Genomic DNA, 18,793 nt, shown 5'->3' with positions numbered 1-18,793 from the left:
AGATGCAAATGGTCTAACTTGTGGACTGTCTAACCAATTTAGAGAGTAGTGAGTAACACACAGGGAAACCTCAGTGGTGTAGTCTGTGACAATGCCATCCGCCCCACATGGTGGACACATAAACATTTGAGGCGCAAGTAGGCTAACTTGTGAACCACCAAACCAATCTGAACCAAATTTGCTACAGCTGTAGGGACACATAGGGACTCCTCAATGTGTTGTTGTCTGTGATGTTGTTATCCACCCTGATTCAAGATGGCAGACGCATGAGGCACAAGAGGGCTAACCTGTGGACCATCTAACTGTTTTGAACCCAATTTGGTACAATTGTAATACATAGGGGCACCTCAATGGTGTATTTTGTAATAATGACATCCACCCAAATCCAAGATGGTGGATGCATGAATGTTTGAGGCACAAGAGGTCTAACCTGTGGACCACCTAACCAATCTGAACCAAATTTAGTCCACTTGCAGAGATAGTGAAAGCAAAATAGGCAGATTAGTTCTTACTACAACTTGTTTCTGAATAAAAATGTTTGGATAAAAGTGTTGGATAAAAACATTGGGTAAGAATGTTGAAAATAAAGTTGCTCCAAAATGGTATCTAAGTGCATTTTTTCACAAATTCGTTTTTTAAAAATATCTGCTTGGTTTTTAATATTTGTTTGATTTCTAAGTATGGTCCCAATTATTGCCAATAGGTACTTGCTTAACAGTGATGCCTAAAGATATAGCTAAGCATCCTCCAGGTGGGGAAAATAAAGCACGGCTAGCTGCGCAAATTATAACTGAAAAGCAATATTAACCCTAGCAAACATAATCAGGTTAACAGGACAGCGAGGGTAATTCAGCTCTCATTTTATATAATGCTTCATGTGCTCTAAACAAAAAACAATGATATAGTAACATGGCAGCAGCGCGCTGCAGTCAAATACATTTCTTGAAACATCAGGTCCTCATTTTGCACTCCCTGAGAGATTACCTGCATTAGTTTAACTACTGCCTAATCTGAACATTATTGGAACACCAAAGCTTGCAGACACAGTAAATACAAATCTTAGCCTCCGTATAAACAAACACAAGAAAGGATTAAGCTTCTTTCACAGACAAACTAAACTTTGAAAGTCGATGAGCCATATAAAATATAAGCATGAAGCAAGACAAGAAGCACAGCTCCAAAAATGGAATTAGAAAAAGAATTTAATTCTTTATAGAAGATTATGAAATACAGTGCATGATTCAAAATAAAACAGTTTGCTTAGAAAGCCAGGAGCTCCTTTGCATTTTAGAACAAAATTTTGCTACTATCTATGTCAGTAACACTGAGAAAAATGTTGTATAATTCCCTTGCATCTTAATCCTAAAGGCATTCTTAAAAACATGTAAGTATGCAGGGTAGCTCTGTCTTCTAAAGCATACAGTCCCCTCTTCTAAAAGCACAGAATATCAATACTTAGAAATAGAAAACGACAATTCATATGCCAGAGACGAGGCAGCAAATAGTCTTCACATGTATACCAGTGCTTAACCTATGGTGAGCCAAACTTCACATTATGATAAATATGAATAGTTGGGGCCTGCGGTTCTTAAATCTAAATAGCTGGTGAGGGGAGGGCAGTGAGGTAGGTTATCTCATCACCCTATCCCATCACACCATGGTTCTGACAAAAACCACCCCCACCCCCCAAATTTTCCAGCAGCCCTGGGAGGGAAGAAAGTGCTACTAGTACCAATGAAAATTTATAACCTATAAAGCCCTAAACATCTTGGTCCCTAGGTATTTAAGAGAACCCCTTCTTCGCTATGAACCACACCGCCCAGTGAGATCATCTGGAGAGGTCCATCTGCAGTTGCCACTGGCTCGTCTGGTGGCTACTCGGGGACGGGCCTTTTCCATTGCTGCCCCAAGGCTTTGGAACATACTTCCTGCTGAAATAAGAGCCTCCCCATCTCTTACAACTTTTAAAAAGGCAGTCAAGACACATTTGTTCACCAAAGCTTTTAATTAGATATTGTTTTAATTGTGTTTTAAATATTTTTAACATTTTAAATGTTGATTGTTGTAATGTTTTAATCTTTTTATCTGATGTTTTTATTGTTTTGTTTTAAACTGCCCAGAGACTTGCATTTTGGGTGGTACACAAATGTGTTAAATAAATAAATAAAATAAAATAAAGATGGACACTGTAATATGAGAGTATCTATGTCAATTAAAACACAATTGTTTAGAAAAGGGAGTAAAAGCTCACCACTTCTTCATGCCTGCATTTTCTTACATTAATTCCATTAATCTGTTAAGGAAGAAATAATAGTATTTTGAGCATGGAGAACTTGAAGGTTAGGCTTGGCATTTATAAGAATAAAACATGATGAAAGATAATGGGTTTACCTACCTGCAGAATTGCATCTCCTATGAACAGCAAGCCTGAGAGTTCCGCTGTGAGTGAGCAAGAGAAAGAAAGGACATATTTGTCATCTCAGTATTTTCATGTTGGCTCCATAGCAGAGCATGGTGTGAATGGAACAATGAGAAATAGTTGACAAAGAATGTAAACTCATTGCACCCTTTCCCAAAACTGTATTTTCTATCAATATTAAAAAGCACATCAAAAACTTTAGTTTTCCTTGTAATACATACTTCCAGACTAAAACCTCCCAACAAGTTAAGCATAATTAATATTTGACAATGCAGTATTACAACTTTGATATTTGAAAGTGTCAGGATTCAAGCCTGCAGTATGTTGCAGACAGATGACCTGAGAAATGTTAGGCAGGGATTCTGCTTGGGTTCTACCATCCAGCTTTGGCCAAAGAGGGAACTGCTAGGTTATCTGATCTTGCGGGCTACAGTCTGCCCTAAATTTGATCCCCTTCTGCTTTTGCCTTGCCCCATCTCTAATTTCACATGAGGGGGTCTGACTGGCTCCTGGACAATTCAGTGCATATATGCAGGGGCATAGCTAGGGGAGAGGGAGCCCATGTTCGCCCTTCTCCCCAGTGGCCCCTCAGAGTGAGGGAGGTAATAGCACTTAGCAATAGCAATAGCACTTACATTTATATACCGCTCTATAGCCGGAGCTCTCTAAGCGGTTTACAATGATTTAGCATATTGCTCCCAACATTCTGGGTACTCATTTTACTGACCTCGGAAGGATGGAAGGCTGAGTCAACCTTGAGCCCCTGGTCAGGATCGAACTTGTAACCTTCTGGTTACAGGGCGGCAGTTTTACCACTGCGCCACCAGGGGCTCTTACAGGTAATGAAGAAAATGTGGAGGGGTGGAGCTAGGGGCCCCGGGTTCTTTGAACCCATCTGCTCAGTTATGGTGACACCCCTGCATATATGCAGCTCCATGTATGCAGAAGCTTCTCACTCACTTGAAAATGTCTGGAAAGTGCAGGCACACTACAGCCACTGTACAACAACCACCTTTTCGAAACAAAGTTTCAGTGGCAATAACCTAGCTTGCAATTAAAAGGTGTTTAAAATAAACTAAAATTCAGGAAGGAAAACTTATTCCACATGACAAAACACTCAAAACCTTCCCCACCATTCATATAGGGAGAGTGTTTGTAATGAAAAAAATCTATGAATAAATCACAACATAAGCGTGTAAACCGGGAGATAATGCATTCAGTCTACCAGTTCAGTGGTTTGACATGGATACTTACCTCGTTGCTCTTTGGAAATTTTGGAAACAACCACTGGAATATTATGCTCTGCTCCTCCCTGTGAGATGAAAACCATATTTCATGTTAGCCTGTTCTCTACATATAAATATTATTACATTTCTTTGGAGTCTTTAAGTTCGTATTATTTCAAGGGAAAAATGTTCACTATTTTACAATTCCTTTTAATAACAAGCATCATACTAATGCAATCAAATCTATTGTTGAGGAGGAAAACGTATATTTGCAGAAGAGGGTGTAAATGGAACAATAAGAATTTGTAGACAAAAGAAAGCAAACTCACTGCAGGTTTTTGCAAATTCTCCACGGAGTACAGTATCAAGCTCATATTATAAAAGGGAAAATGGGCATAGTTCTTAAACAGTGACCATGCTGTGATCATTTTCTTGTCATGCCAGCAAGAAACAAACAAAAGCACACAATAGAAACCCAAGACATTTGGACATAAGATTAAAGGGAGAGTTAAGATTTTCATTTGTACCTTGAATTTTCTTTCTCTCATTCTAACAGGCACAAAAGTCAGTAAGAAAATGAATAAGAAATATGGAACAAAAGAAGGAATTCTAAGAAAGATAACAACAGGAGCTCCATAAAGGAAGAAACACAAAGCGGAAAACAAAATAACCTGCTCAGTTTGACAACCTAGATGCAGTTATGTTTTTAAAAGGAATAAAACAGAATAAAAGATTAAAAACAACAATTAAATGACATCCGAATGAATGTGAATCAAAAGTTTTAGCCCCTATACTGTTTGTCCTAGAATCAAACCAGAAACATCAATGCTAATCTCAGGTTTCATAGCTTTTTTAAAACAATACAATTCTATTTCTTGACTTTCCAAAAATGACCCCCTTGAATGTAAAATATCAGATGAGAGAGAGAGAATCAGGCTTGTCTGTCTCCTCACACCCCAGGGCAAGGTTGTACTGCCCAATTTCATCAGAAAGGTCCTGCAACTTTGTGTGCCAGAAAGCACAGCAATCGATTGCTTGTTCATATTGCAGCATCACTACACATTACTAGCAACAGATGGTTCTTAAGGAAACTGATTACTTAAAGGATGACAGACTGAGGAATCATAAAAAAGAATGATCTGTAAGAACAGATCTAGAATAGCTTTGGGTTCAATCAGGCAAACTGCTCTCCTTCAATATAATATACACTGATTTTTGCAGTTTTCATATGTGTAGAAAGACAAATAGATCTATTCTGTCTGAAGAGGTTCAATGCAGCCAACGCTCATAAGCCAAGCTGATTGTTTTACAGCTTGTCCAATAAGCCTTGGCTCTGGAACCCAATGTGCAGGCAATGAACCACTCCTACGAGGAAATGGTTCTACTGGATTTATAGAACACTAGTGTTTTTAAGCCCGTTAAAATAAGAGGCGCTAGTAGGGATATGATTTGCTGCCGCCGTTTCTTTCGTTTGCGGGTCCGGTCCGGTCCGGTCTTGCTGCCGTGGTTTTTTTTTTCCCTTGGCCGGGCCGGTCCCGCCCCCATCGTCTCTCCTCATGCCCTGGCCTGGCTGGTCCTGCCGGCGTCGTTTCTCTTCTTCCCGGGTCGGTCCCGGTCCCGCCGCCGCCGCCTCTCCCCTCCCCGCAGCAGGGCCGGATCCTTTGCCGCCGCCTCTCCCCTCCCCGCGGCAGGGCTGGACCCGCCGCCGCTGTTCCCTTCCCCGCGGCTTGGCTGGATCCACCGCCACCGCCTCTCCCCTCCCCGTGGCCGGTCTCGCCGCTGCTGTCTTGGATGTCCCCGTGGCAGGGCTGCTGGACCCGCCGCCTTCGCCCTCCCCGCAGTCCGACCTGTCCTGCGTCCGTTGCCTCCGGCCTTCCTGCGGCCAACATGGCCGCTGTGTCTCTGCGGCCGTATCTTTCTCGGACGTTCTGGGCATGCGCTCTGCGCATGCCCAGAACGGCCGAGAAAGACACGGGCGCAGAGACATGGGTGCACACTTTACCATTTTATTATAGAGGATGATAACTGTATGTGGGGATCGCTGATTGTCTGGCTCCACCAAATGGAATCCTTTACTTGGGAAAGCCGCCATTTAAGATATGGAAAATTAAGCATTGTCCTTGGAGAAGCTGCTGCCAGTCTGTGAAGACAATACTGAACTAGATAGACCAAGGTCTGACTCAGTATATGGAAGCTTCCTATGTTCCATTATTTGACAGAGCAGACCATGATGATAGAGAGACACTCTTTAAGAGACCAAGGCTTATCATTGGGAACTTTGGGATTCCATTAGAACAGGAGAAGGATTGTAGCTCAGTGTAACAGCATCTGCTTAGCATACAGAAGGTCCCAGGTCGAGTCCCTGGCATTCTCCAATAGACTGGGGAAAATATCTATTTGAAGCCCTGGGAAGTTGCTGCCAGTATGTGTAGACAACACTGAGCTAGATAGACCTCAATGTCTCCAAACTGGCTTGGTTGCTGCTCCAAGTAGTAGCAACAGCAACAATAGCCCCCACCCACAACATCTACTGGTTGAAATGGTGGTGGCAACCGGGATGGAGCAATTATTTCCCACTGATTTCCAGATTACAATCTGAATTAGAGAAAGAACTATGTGGTAATAATGCCTGCTTCTGATTGGAGGTGAGCTTTGTGAGTTTTTAATGCCAAGTGGTGATATCCAGTGATACTCAGTAGTGATATTCAGCGCTGTCACTACATAAGTGATAAACTAGCAGCCACCTGTAGCAGGGCAATCAGCTTGCCTTTTTATCTTTCCCAAAAGCAACAGGCAGCAATCAAGAAATTGAAGACAAGGAGAATAAATAGATTCAGAGTGATGAATTTAATTAGTCGTAGGTTAGTCTGTTCATCATTCAAACCATTTTCTTTTCTATCTGTCATGCACATGAATTTTGTATAACTTATGTTTAAGTTTAAAAACTTCAAATTTAAAGCACATTTCTTCTATATCAAATAGGTGATGCACACTCAGTCTATAAGATTAAGCCAGCTTGGTTTTTTTCTTATCTACACTCCTGCAAAATGTCTCTGCCCGCTTTCTGCAAATTCTTCCTCCTCCTGCAAGCCCCCATATGCCATCCCACTCCATCCCCCAAAGTGCCCTGACCATCGGGGGGGGGGGGAATCATAAATGCATGGGATTGCTGTGCAAAAAAGGGGATGAGGAAATTACATAGTGAGAACTTCCTTCCATGCACATTTTTTAGATCCAACTCAATGTTTTAAACTCTCAATTTAGGAATCATACCACATGTTCTCATTTGTTCTCTTTCATTGTAATTCTAAATACACATGCAAAAATTAATAAACAAAATATTACTGTTTGTTTTGAAATCAGTACCATTCATATTTAGTTTTTTATATTTACCATTATATTCATATTTACCATTCATATTTAGTAAAACTGCCGTCCTGTAACCAGAAGGTTACAAGTTTGATCCTGACCAGGAGCTCAAGGTTGACTCAGCCTTCCATCCTTCCGAGGTCAGTAAAATGAGTACCCAGAATGTTGGGGGCAATATGCTAAATCATTGTAAACCGCTTAGAGAGCTTCCAGCTATAGAGCGGTATATAAATGTAAGTGCTATTGCTATTGCTATTGCTATTAATTAGGCAGTTTAAGTAAGTTGGAGGAGGTGGGGGGGTGATAATGAAAAGGTCAGGACAGTTACCACCTACCCCCAACAAAATTTTCTAAGAATTTAATGCTCCACCCCCAAAATGTCAAATAACCTCCTCCCATTTTACTGCCTAAAGGGCGTGTTTGTGTGTGTGTGTGTGTGTGTGTGTGTGTGTGTGTGTAAATGGGAGGTGGCATTTTGACGAGCTTACATAAAGATTTAATTTAGAGAACAAAATGTTGCTTCATCAATTTCTTAGTCAATGACAAGAAAACAGCACATTAAGTTGCATCACATTTTACAAGTGTAAAATGTTTCTGTTATGGGAAAAACTTTTTTCCATATAGATGCAGTAATGCTGCTTCATATGAATGGCTGTTAACAGCTAACTGAGCAAAGAGATCAGGGGCCTAGAGCACCTTTCTTATGAGGCAAGGCTACAACACCCGGGGCTATTTAGTTTAGAAAAAAGACGACTGTGGGGAGACATGATAGAGATCTATAAAATCTGCATGGTGTAGAGAAAGTGGATAGAGAGAAATTCTTCTCCCTCTCACATAACACTAGAACCAGGAGTTATCCCATGAAATTGATTGCCAGGAAATCTAGGACCAACAAACGGAAGTACTTTTTCACACAACGCATAATCAACTTGTGGAATTATCTGCCACACGATGTGGTGACAGCCAACAACCTAGATGGCTTTAAGAGGGGTTTGGATAACTTCCTGGAGGAGAGGTCTATCAACGGCTACTAGTCAGAGGGCTATAGGCCACATCCAGCCTCAAAGGCAGGATGCCTCTACCAGTTACAGGGGAGTAACTGCAGGAGAGAGGGCATGTCCTCAACTCCTGCCTGTAGGCTTCCAGTGGCATCTGGTGGGCCACTGTGTGAAACAGAATGCTGGACTAGATGGGCTTTTGTTGAAAAGCAGTATATAAATATTTGTAGTAGCAGTAGTAGTGATATATGAGAAGAAACATGAATTAATACAAAGGAAAGAATAGCACATTCAGTCTTACTAACAAATATGAAATTAATGCAGAATTCTTGGTGGACTCATTGGCTGATCTGTATCTCTGTCACTGCATTTTAGCCTTAATTAATAAGCACTAATAATTCAATGTTATTGAACAAAATATCAACATGTGCAACTTGCTACCCTATTAATGTATATATAAAACTTTATCATTTTATCATCTAAAACTGAATCTTTGAATCTGCCTCACTTTACTTCACCATTAACTAATGGAAAAGGCTTCAAATGATTGCCCTATTGTAAAGGTAAACTCTTATTGGAAGGTTTTATTTCAATGAAACCATTCAGTGCTCACTGAAAGTACCGGTAGCAATATCATCAAACACCTTTTGATCTCATTAAAAACATTATCTACAAGACAAAGGCATTTTTGATAAAATGTACGGAAAATTCACACTACCTTTATACTTAATCCAAATCCCCCAACAGTTTGTCTTCTAATTGTTACAGTTCTTTCCTGAAAAGATAAATCAGGTTCAGTTAGATTTAGATTTAATATTTTCTATGAAAATATCTGCAATCACACACTATTTGTTTCATAGTGGAGTTCTAAATAATAATATATATAAGAAACCAGTGTTGATCCTGGAGGGGGAAAAAATCAAAATAATCACAAGTATGATCCCTGCCAGCAATGTCATTACATGCATCAAATTAGAATTAAATTCCCTACCATAAGTAATTTATTCTAGGATATAAACTTTTGGGCAGGGGCCCTTTGGGTTTTCTCTAGGTGTAAAGTAAAGTTCCAGAAAATATGCCCTTGGTGGCTGCAGGACCTTCAGGGATATATTTCTGAAAGGCACAGATAACTGCAAAGGGGAAGGATAGATAGGCAAAAACCATCCCTCCCCTGTTGCACAAGGGGAATGTTTTCCTCAGCACACATTAATCTAGAAGTCAGCTAACATTAATAATGATAATGATAGGCCTAACCTTTGAGTTACATAAAATATGTAGGAACATAGGAAACTGCCTTATAATACGTCAGTCCATAGGTCTATTTAGCTCACTATTGCTCAAGCACTCCAATAAAGAGAGTGTTCTTTGGGTGTCTTCAAAAACTCAGGAGCAAGAAAAGGGCATGCCACTCTTAAGAGAGTGTATTCCAGAGTCTGGGGGCAATAACAGAGAAATTCTGTGCCATGTGCACAGAGATGGAACTGTATGAGACCATAGTTTACCTTTCCCTCACCCCCAACTGAATGCAGAAAAGCAAATATTAATGCAAGCTATACTAATAAAACCAATTCACTTTTCCAGTACAAAAATATGCTTCTCTAGTGTCAAAAGCATTGAGGATCAGTGGTTTTTCAGCACTGATCCTATTGACAATCTAGCAGTTCAGCTGTTTTACTATTAAGTGGTGACACCGTTATGCATTGTGAAATCTACAGCAGTAGAGGGCAATAATTTACAGATAGTTATTTACACTTTGATCACTCTCTTAGTTTTGCAGATTCATAGTGTAACATCAAAATGGAGTAGGACTACTCACTCCATTGATTTATCCACAATGATAATTATATCATGCCATAAAGAAACAGGAGTGTATCATACAGCTATACAGACTTACTCAAAAGCACCACTTTTACATACTTGATAAGCCATGTCCCAGAGTAAGGCAACAATAAACTGGGAAAACCTAACATACACAACTTCAATTTGGAAGAAAATGATACTTACACCAGAATAGAAAGGTTCTCCAGATACACAGATCACATCCTGTTCTTGAATTGTCAAAATATCTTTGGCTAAGTGCAGCCGCACTTTGAAAGGCTCCTGGTTACCATCCTGCAGCAAGCAAATCCCTGTCTTTGTCTTCAAAGGAAGAACAGAGAAAAAGATTCTCTTAGTTTCCAAACTGCATACTCATGTTATAGGATCAAAAGGATTTATTTCCTTTTTATGTTTTTAAATTGAGATACTCAGAAAAGTATTATTGAAGCTGGTTTATTTCAACAGAACTTCCAAATTATCAGCTAAAACACAAATGGTTATCATTAAACAAAATATTGAAGCCATTATATGTCAACAACTGATATTCTGTCACATATTTATTTATTTATTTAAAATACTATATTATACCCCGCCCCTCCAGTGCACTACTGCTTGGCACAATAAGATAGACACAGATACAATAAAAGAAATAAAGTTAACTATTTTTAAAAGTCAGATTAAAAACCACAATGATTAGGTTCACATTTTAGTGTCTTAATAATAATAAGCACATTTACATATCTAGGCTCTGCACATGAATATCACAAAATGAGTTATCTTTAAAAGCTAACAGACACTCGCTTTAAATGTAAACATGAGCAAAAAGCCATTCCTACAGCATCAAAACATATGTTATAGCGTCAGGTATCACAGTGAATATGAGTTTAATCTTGCACATTACTTAATACAGGGTAATGTAATTACAGGGTAATTACTTAATACTTGGATGACTTCTATTTGAAGTACTTACTGTCCAGTCCTGATGACAACCTAATCACCAAAATGGCAAGGTACTGTCATATCATTTGCACCATCCGCTCGGGTTTTCAATAATGTTCTGCTCCCCCCCACCGTGATTCTTGTTTCATGATTGTAATGGAGGGTGCTCTGCTCAATAAGGTTTTCAGTCAGACCTATTTGGAGTTCACCACAACTGCCTTAATTTTAACTTGTCACTATTGTGTTATAATCTGTCCGTTTTATTATGCTGAGTTTCTTTTTCTGTATGTAAGTATGTAAGTATGTATGTTTTAACTATGCACTGGTCTATGACCGCAATAAAGGACTGACTGACTGACAGGGTGTTGTCCAGTCAAACCTATGTTACGTTTTCAGTTGTTAATTAGAAGAATTATTATAATTACTCATGAATCAAGAGGGTAACTGCAATCACAGAAGAGCACTGAAACTCTATGAAGGATTCCAATAATCCTGCTTTACGGTTCTAATTCAATAGCTAAGCAATGAAGAGAAACATATTCATTTCAAGTGCTTTTTGTATCAGAGTTTTTTCTGGGGACTGATTAAAGGATGTCTCAAATTATTCTGATCAAACCATGGGATCTGGAGAGAACATTCCACACCAAACCTGGAGGTGTATACTGACAAATGATCTAGATACACTTTCTGGACAAATGATCTGGATACACATTCCACAGAGGGAATGCTGGGGTGAGGAAGTAATGCCACTTCCTGCTTCCGCTCCTGAGTGGTGGGCAGGGTTGTGCTTCCGGACCAAGAAGCCGGGAGCACATCAGTGCCACCTTGGCCCCTTCCACGTGGCCAGTGGCCTGGCCAGCCAGGAGAGGGGGCAGGGGGAAAGAGCTAGCCTCCTCCCGGGCAGTCTCACTAGCCTCTGCCAATCCACCACGAGAACAAAACAGCCACCTTACCAAATCTCATTGGCAGGCCAGCCCTGTCCTTTCAAATAGTCATTCTACTACTCAGGCACAGCCCCCAGTCTCAGGTTAGTAGGCTTCTCCTGATGGAGACAGCCAACATGAGAGCAGCCAGATGCAAGAGGTAAAGGCAGATACATGTGAAAGTGTGGGAGGGAAGCAACGGATTTCTCAAAACTAGGACAGGTGATGGCGGGTGGCCAGTTGGTTCATTTCTCCATCTGCAGCCTGGTGCCCAACCCTCCCCCCCCACTCTTCTTACTAGCTGTTCTGTTAAGAGTCTAGCTGCTGTAGGTAGCCAGTGCCTCAACTAACTGTGGCAAAGACTGATCTCCCCTCAACCACAGCAAGCTTTCTGTAGAGCAGAGGCCACCTAATGGCACAGCGGGGAAATGACTTGACTAGCAAGCCAAAGGTTGCCGGTTTGAATCCCTGCTGGTATGTTTCGCAGACTAGGGGAAACACCTATATCAGGCAGCAGTGATATAGGAAGATGTTGGAAGGCATCATCTCATATTGTGCAGGAGATGGCAATGGTAATCCCCTCCTGTATTCTACCAAAGACAACCACAGGGCTCTGTGGTTGCCAGGAGTCGACACCGACTCAACAGCACACTTTACCTTTATCCAGTCCCAGAGTCCCAGACATGCTTCCAAGACTGGAACTTCATGGCTAAATCCCAGGCATTTAATTCCATTGCTTCAATTGGATGAGACTCCCAGTCACACTGAGAAGCTCTTTTTTGGACTTCAGCTTCCCAGTCTATGGAATAAAGAAATCCTTTGTGCTTGAAATCTCACCAGTACCAAGAAGGGAAAGCTTAAGGAGAAGCTGGAAATACTGTGTACGAGCTGTATTTTAATTGTATTGTAACTTGGCTCAGCCAAGGAGTGCTCAGGAAGAAAGAGAGAGCCTCTACTGATTCATACCAACCAGGAACCACCAGTAGTGGCTGTGGACAAGCCCCAATAGACCACAAGTAATCTGAGGGCTGCCTTAGGTAAGATTATTTTTGAGAAATGCTAAATTGTTTATATAGCGATTCCGCTTTACTTGACTGCACATTTCTGATTTGGCTGATTACCCTATAAATCTCCCGAGAAGCTTTATGAAGGGAGCTAAGGGCAAGAATTAAGCAGCACATAACTATACAGTAGACATAATTAGGCATCACAACAAAATTAAAATAGAAATCAGCCTTGTGATGCATGTGGAGTTTATTCACAGTTTGAACAAGGAAGTCAAGCATGATAAAGCATACTATTTGAGGCCTTGGAAGGACTGATCACACATATGCAAAGATCTAATTTACATGGAAAACTGGAAGAGGCAATAGTCTCTTGTAGTATTTGCTTTACTTTGCTTTTTATGCAGGAGCTGCTGCACAATACAGCTTTAAATTAAATATTCAGTTAAATTGCATCCTTTTTCTACTTGAAAACCAAAGAAATACACATGAATAGGGCAGTCTTGAGAACTAAAAGATGGCTAATTTATTTCAGATCTAATAAAGCCAAGCAAAAACATGCCACTCTGAAAGATGCTCTGTTAAATGCATCTTTAGCAGAGCAGGCATTCTATTTTATTTTCACATAATTTATTTTCACATAATTTTATTTTCACATTAAAACTGAGAGAGAGAAAGAAAAGTGAAGTGTAGTCACAATTTTACTACCCATCACCCCTATTTTAGGTGCTTTACCGAAAAGTTGTGTCTGGAAAAACTCAGCACAATTTCTCCTCCTACCCTCTCCAGTAGGTGGTTAGTTTAAATTAGTTTGAAAAATTCAGCATCCCACCATACATACACACCACTTAGGCTCACAGCCCTTTTACAATCTCTAGATCCAAGCTATATGTGGCACAGAGATCTATGACTTGACCTCCTTATCTCATTTACTATCACTAAAAGCAGATGTGGAGACAGCGACAGGATTTGAAATAGGTTCACAACATTAACAAAGGTTAACCCTTTGCATAGCTAATATCAGTATTGCACCTGTCTTTTTGAAAGCCTCCTAGCTAATATCAATTTAAGTTAAGGGAAAGGTCTGAAGGGAAAGGGTTAAATCTCATTTGTATAGGTTAAACCACACATTCCTGGTAGCTGCTTTTAGTGAAAGTCAACACCACTGGAAGAGTCCATCATGGGTGCTTTGTGCCATGTGTACTTTGGTCCTATAGTGGCATGTAAGGAACAAGCATACTAGGTGTAGGTTTTTATTATCGTACCTAGTACCACAATGATGGGTAAAGTGGCAGCTGACAAAATGTTTCAATCCATGCAATTTAAAAATTAAATACATGCCGGGATCAACTCCAGGCAGTTTTGGAAGATACTGATTGTCTAGATCCATTTCAAACTGTCTTTAGAGCAGGCTATAGGGTGGAGACAGCTTTGGTTGGCCAGATGGATGATGTCTACCAAAGAATGGATGGAGGAAGTGTGATTCTATTGTGTGTAGTTAAATTCTATATTTAAATTGTGGTTTTAACAGTTTGCTTTATGTTGTCTTTATTGTATTTATTTTTGTGAACTGCCTAGAGCTGAGGGAGTCAGGCGGTATACAAATTAAATAAATAAACAAACATATAAGAAGTTCATGTTCCTCTCAAAGTGAACCTTGCTCCTTACTTGCATTCCTCCAGCTTCCCTTGGCCATATGTATTGTTCCAATAACCATATGGTATTTCCACCCCCATCATATAATGTATTATTGTGCAGCTCTTGAATGTATAGCCTATTCAAACCAAGTATTCTTTTGCATGAGATTAATGATAACCATTTCATAATGTATGTGCTTATGTTTAAGAACATATTCATCATATTATTCCAGATGATGAATAGAATTGAAAAGGTCAGGACAGGTTAAGATGTTTGGATACCAAGTGTGGGGGATGCCACATGGAATACATGGAGGGGAGACTGAGGAATAGAGCATGAGCTTTTGCAACATTGTTAATGGAAGCATGTTTGATCAATACAAACTTGATCAACACACACACAATTTTCATTGTTTTCTGATCAATCTATAAGTGTATATTTTAAGTTATAAAAAATTGGCAATACCTCTTCACAGGCAGTCCTGAAATCCATGTGCTATGGCACAAAAATGATAGTTGTCTATAAGAGAAAAAAGGTTTTATTAGAATGTAGAATTACTGACTATCAACTATAAGCTAACTGTATAAATTAAGAAGAGAAAGTACATGCTAGCATTTGTAGGCCTGATATATAAGAACAGGAAGTATAAAGATCTTGAGTGCATCAGTGAATGAAGCAAATTGGATGATTTCTTAAATGTGATTCAAGATGAACTTGTGTTCCTAATTGTCTCCCAACACACTGGGCATTCAACATTGCTTTATGATTCACCTTCAGCTGGAATCAACTTTTTATTTAGTTTTTATAGCAGTAATGTTAGCAAACATATTTCAGAAGGCACAGTTAAGCATTCCTTATAAGGTTCCGTGTAGGTGGTTGACTAATGTTTTTCATTTTAAAAACTTATGCAGAAAGAATTTTTTCCCCATTGGATTCAAAAGATTGCATCTAAATATATTCTCTCCCTTTAAGTGAGCATACATCACTTATCAGAGCAGCTGGTTTCTTTTTTCTGAAAGTGGGTAAGAGCAAAAGTACCACAGATTACTGAACTGTGACATACATTAAAGTGCTGGCTTACGGAACATTCAAATTATAGGTATAAAAAGTCATTACCCAGAATGCATTCCTCCCAAGGTACACAATTTTTGTAAAATTCAAATCATACTGTTAATGGAGAGCGGATCCATTAGAAGAAAACAATAATTGCTCCCCTAGATACAAATAATTCTAGGAAATACTGCCAGTGTAAAAAATAAGTGTGTTGCAAGCATGTTTTATTTTTGTGTGAAGTAAATTCATTGCACTGTTATTAGAAATCACAAAATATCAGGGTTCTGCCTTCAACCAGAGCCCTATATGCCACTATAAATCTCTATGAATTAGAAAACAATTATAATTCCAAACAGTCTAAATATATTTTAAATCTAGAACAAATGCACTTTGGTACAGCATAGATGGAGTTGTAATGGTGGTACCACAGGGATTACAGCCTAAATAGACTTTATGGTCATTTGAAGGTTAGGGAAGTGATAACAAATATGCAGAAGACTGAAAAATGCAATCTGTAGTTTCTCATCATATATTAAATCTAAGCATATGTGTGGCTATTTTCAAAATAACATGGGATGAATTTGAGAAGTGGTTGGCCAACTTTGCCAAGGCCTGGTGAAAAACAGGAATAGTATCAGGGAGACTTAGATTTCCCTCTTTGTTCCTTGTTTTTTTGGGCAAATTATTTAGGATAGTGGCTGCTTGTATAAAGCTCAAAGAAAGGGGCTATGGAGATATTAGGGAGCAGAAATAGACTAGGAGAATTGGAATAAATATTACCTATATTTATAGCAATGTTTTTTTCAAGTCAAGTCTTACCAATTTGTATATTTGCTTAAATATTTTGACATCATCCATCTGGTTGGACAAAACATTCCACAAACTTGTATGAAACACAAATGAAACACTCTAGGCATGTGTTTCATTAGACCCCTCTCCTGCATGGGATAAAAAGCATTCAGAACTCTGGCTCATGGCCAGGATATCAATATGCTTTGCAGTGGTTCCACTCCTACTTCTTGGGCAGGTTCCAGATGGTGTACCTTGGAGACTGTACTTCTACAAAATCTGAACTTTTGTATGGTATCCCCTCAGGGCTCCATATTGTCTCCAATGTTTTTAATATCTACATGAAACTGATGGGAGAGATCATCAGGAGATTTGGTGCAGGATGTTCAGTATGCTGATGACACCCAAATCTACTGCTCCATGTCAACATCATTGGGAGGGGGGCATAAGCTCCCTAAATGCCTGCCTGGAGAGGTGATAGGCTGAATGAGGGATAACAAACTGAGGCTAAATCCAGGTAAGACAGAGGTACACATTGTGCGGGGGCGAAACTCGGGAGATGAGTTTGATCTGCCTGTTCTGGATGGGGTCACACTTCCGCAGTCTGGGGGTGCTTCTGGATCCAAGCCTCTTCCTGTTGTCCCAGGTCAAGGCAGTAGCCAAAGGTGTCATCTATCAGCTTTCACTGATACACCAGCTGCATCCATTTCTTGAGAAAAACAACTGCAGAACACTGGTACATATGCTGGTAACCTCCAGACTGGATTATTGCAAAGTGCTGTAAGTGGGGCTGCCTTCGTATGTAGTCTGGAAACTACAGTTGGTACAGAATGCGGCAGCCAGGTTGGTTTCTGGGTCATCTAGGAGAGACCATATAACTCCGTATTGTAGGAGCTACAATGGTTGCTGATATGTTTTGGGGCAAAATACAAGGTGCTGGTTATAACCTATGAAGCCCTAAACAGCTTGGGCCCTGGGTATTTAAGAGAACATCTTCTTTGTCATGAACCCCACCACCCATTGAGATAATTAGGAGAGGACAATCTGCAGTTGCCACTGGCTTGTGTGGTGGCTACTCAGGAATGGGCCTTCTCTACTGCTGCCCCAAAGTTTTGGAATGCTCTCCCTGCTGAAATAAGAGCCTCCCTATCTCTGACAACTTTTTAAAAATCTTTAAAGACACATCTGTTCACCCAGACTGTTAATTAAAAACTGTTTTAATAGTTTTAACATTGTTTTAAAGTATTGTTTTAAAACTTAAAACTGTAGTGTATTAACTTTTTCTGCTGTTATTTATTTTGAACTAATGTTTCAATTTTTCTGGTGTCTATTTGTTTTAACTAATGTTTTAACTTTCCTGTTGTCATTTATTTAGTTTTGCTGTAAACTGCCCAGAAATGTATGTCTTGGGCAGTATAAAAAGTTTTATACACACACACACACACACATATACACAACTTCTATGTAATTTATTCAAGAATTTACAAGTTATCTGTAAGTCTCATGTACAAATTTTCTTGTTCCAGAAAGTCTTTTTGTTAGCTTTTTAACACCTGCACAGAAGCTGGTTCTGCAATCACAGTTCCAGCTGAGGACACTTCTTTAGGAAAATATTGCCAGTAGTTGTGTGAGAATGCAAATACCTGCAGCTCTAATTCTTTGGAAATGGGGCTGGAAATTCTAAGCTAAGGCTTAATGAATGCTCTCATTCTCTTCCTATCTTCGGACAGGGACTCCAAAAGTACAAGAGTAACAAATTTATTTTATTTATCTCAGATCGCATAGACAAGCACAGCACACCACATGACGGACGCCTTGGAAATAAAGCCTGATATTAAGCCTGACACCCCCTTGATAAAGCAAGCATTTATTCAATACGGGGGGGTATTTTTTAACAGATGATTAAAGCATTCTTATTCTAAAGGGAAATCAGTGGTTACATTCTAATAGTAAGGCAACAGAAGCCCTCAGTGACCAAGCCATTCTACTTAATTTAAGATAACACAGAGATCAAGTGAGCTACCTTCTGCTGCACCTATAATAAATAAGATCATATTCTTTTGATCTGAAAGGTACCAATTTAAAAATTAATTTAATGATAATGTATTTGAATATGACAAGCAAGAGTAACAAAATTGCGATGCCTTTAAAATAGCAATGGAGTAATATAAGGGTATATTTCATGTTCCACCGTGTCATTAGCTAAAGAAAAATAATCGTAAAGGAAATTCTTTTCCGGTGGTAAAACATACACATTATATCACCATCCTTGTGTCATACATCCATTCAGAATATTATAGCTTCCTTCATATATTTCTTGTGCTTCTTGAGTCTAGTGCAAGGGCTCCCAACATGGGGTACTAGCACCACTAAGGGAACTCAAAGAGCTACCAGGGGGTACTCAGAGCCCTCCTGTTTCCCCATGCTGCAGGTGCACTACTTGTTTCCCATCTGAGGATCATCAGTTTGAAGGCAACGTGCCCTCAGTGATGTGTCCACTGCAGAAAGGGAGGGATGAAGGAGGAGGAGGGTGAAGACCCTAATCTGCTTCTGTTTGGCTGACAACATGCTGAAGTTCAGTGTACCCCTTTCCTCAGCTTGGCTGTTAGGTTTCAGA

General features: G+C 39.7%; 1 protein-coding gene across 11 annotated transcripts in view; it reads right to left on the bottom strand.

Moving 5' to 3' along the window:
- The window catches only part of SNTG1 (syntrophin gamma 1), a 437,703-nt gene that overhangs the window by 170,718 nt on the left and 248,192 nt on the right, over positions 1–18,793 (bottom strand). For all 11 annotated transcript variants that reach the window (XM_053247884.1, XM_053247887.1, XM_053247888.1 and 8 more), the window contains 6 exons: positions 14,800–14,853; positions 10,017–10,151; positions 8,731–8,787; positions 3,674–3,731; positions 2,396–2,439; positions 2,252–2,293 (listed from right to left, as the gene is read on the bottom strand). In XM_053247884.1, coding sequence (XP_053103859.1) covers positions 2,252–2,293; positions 2,396–2,439; positions 3,674–3,731; positions 8,731–8,787; positions 10,017–10,151; positions 14,800–14,826 — 363 coding nt within the window. In that variant the 5' untranslated portion in view covers positions 14,827–14,853. The remainder of the gene's footprint in view (positions 1–2,251; positions 2,294–2,395; positions 2,440–3,673; positions 3,732–8,730; positions 8,788–10,016; positions 10,152–14,799; positions 14,854–18,793) is intronic.

This window comes from Hemicordylus capensis, chromosome 4 (assembly GCF_027244095.1).
Source record: "Hemicordylus capensis ecotype Gifberg chromosome 4, rHemCap1.1.pri, whole genome shotgun sequence".
Classification (NCBI taxonomy): Eukaryota; Metazoa; Chordata; class Lepidosauria; order Squamata; family Cordylidae; genus Hemicordylus; species Hemicordylus capensis.
This window is presented reverse-complemented; position numbering and strand designations above follow the sequence as displayed.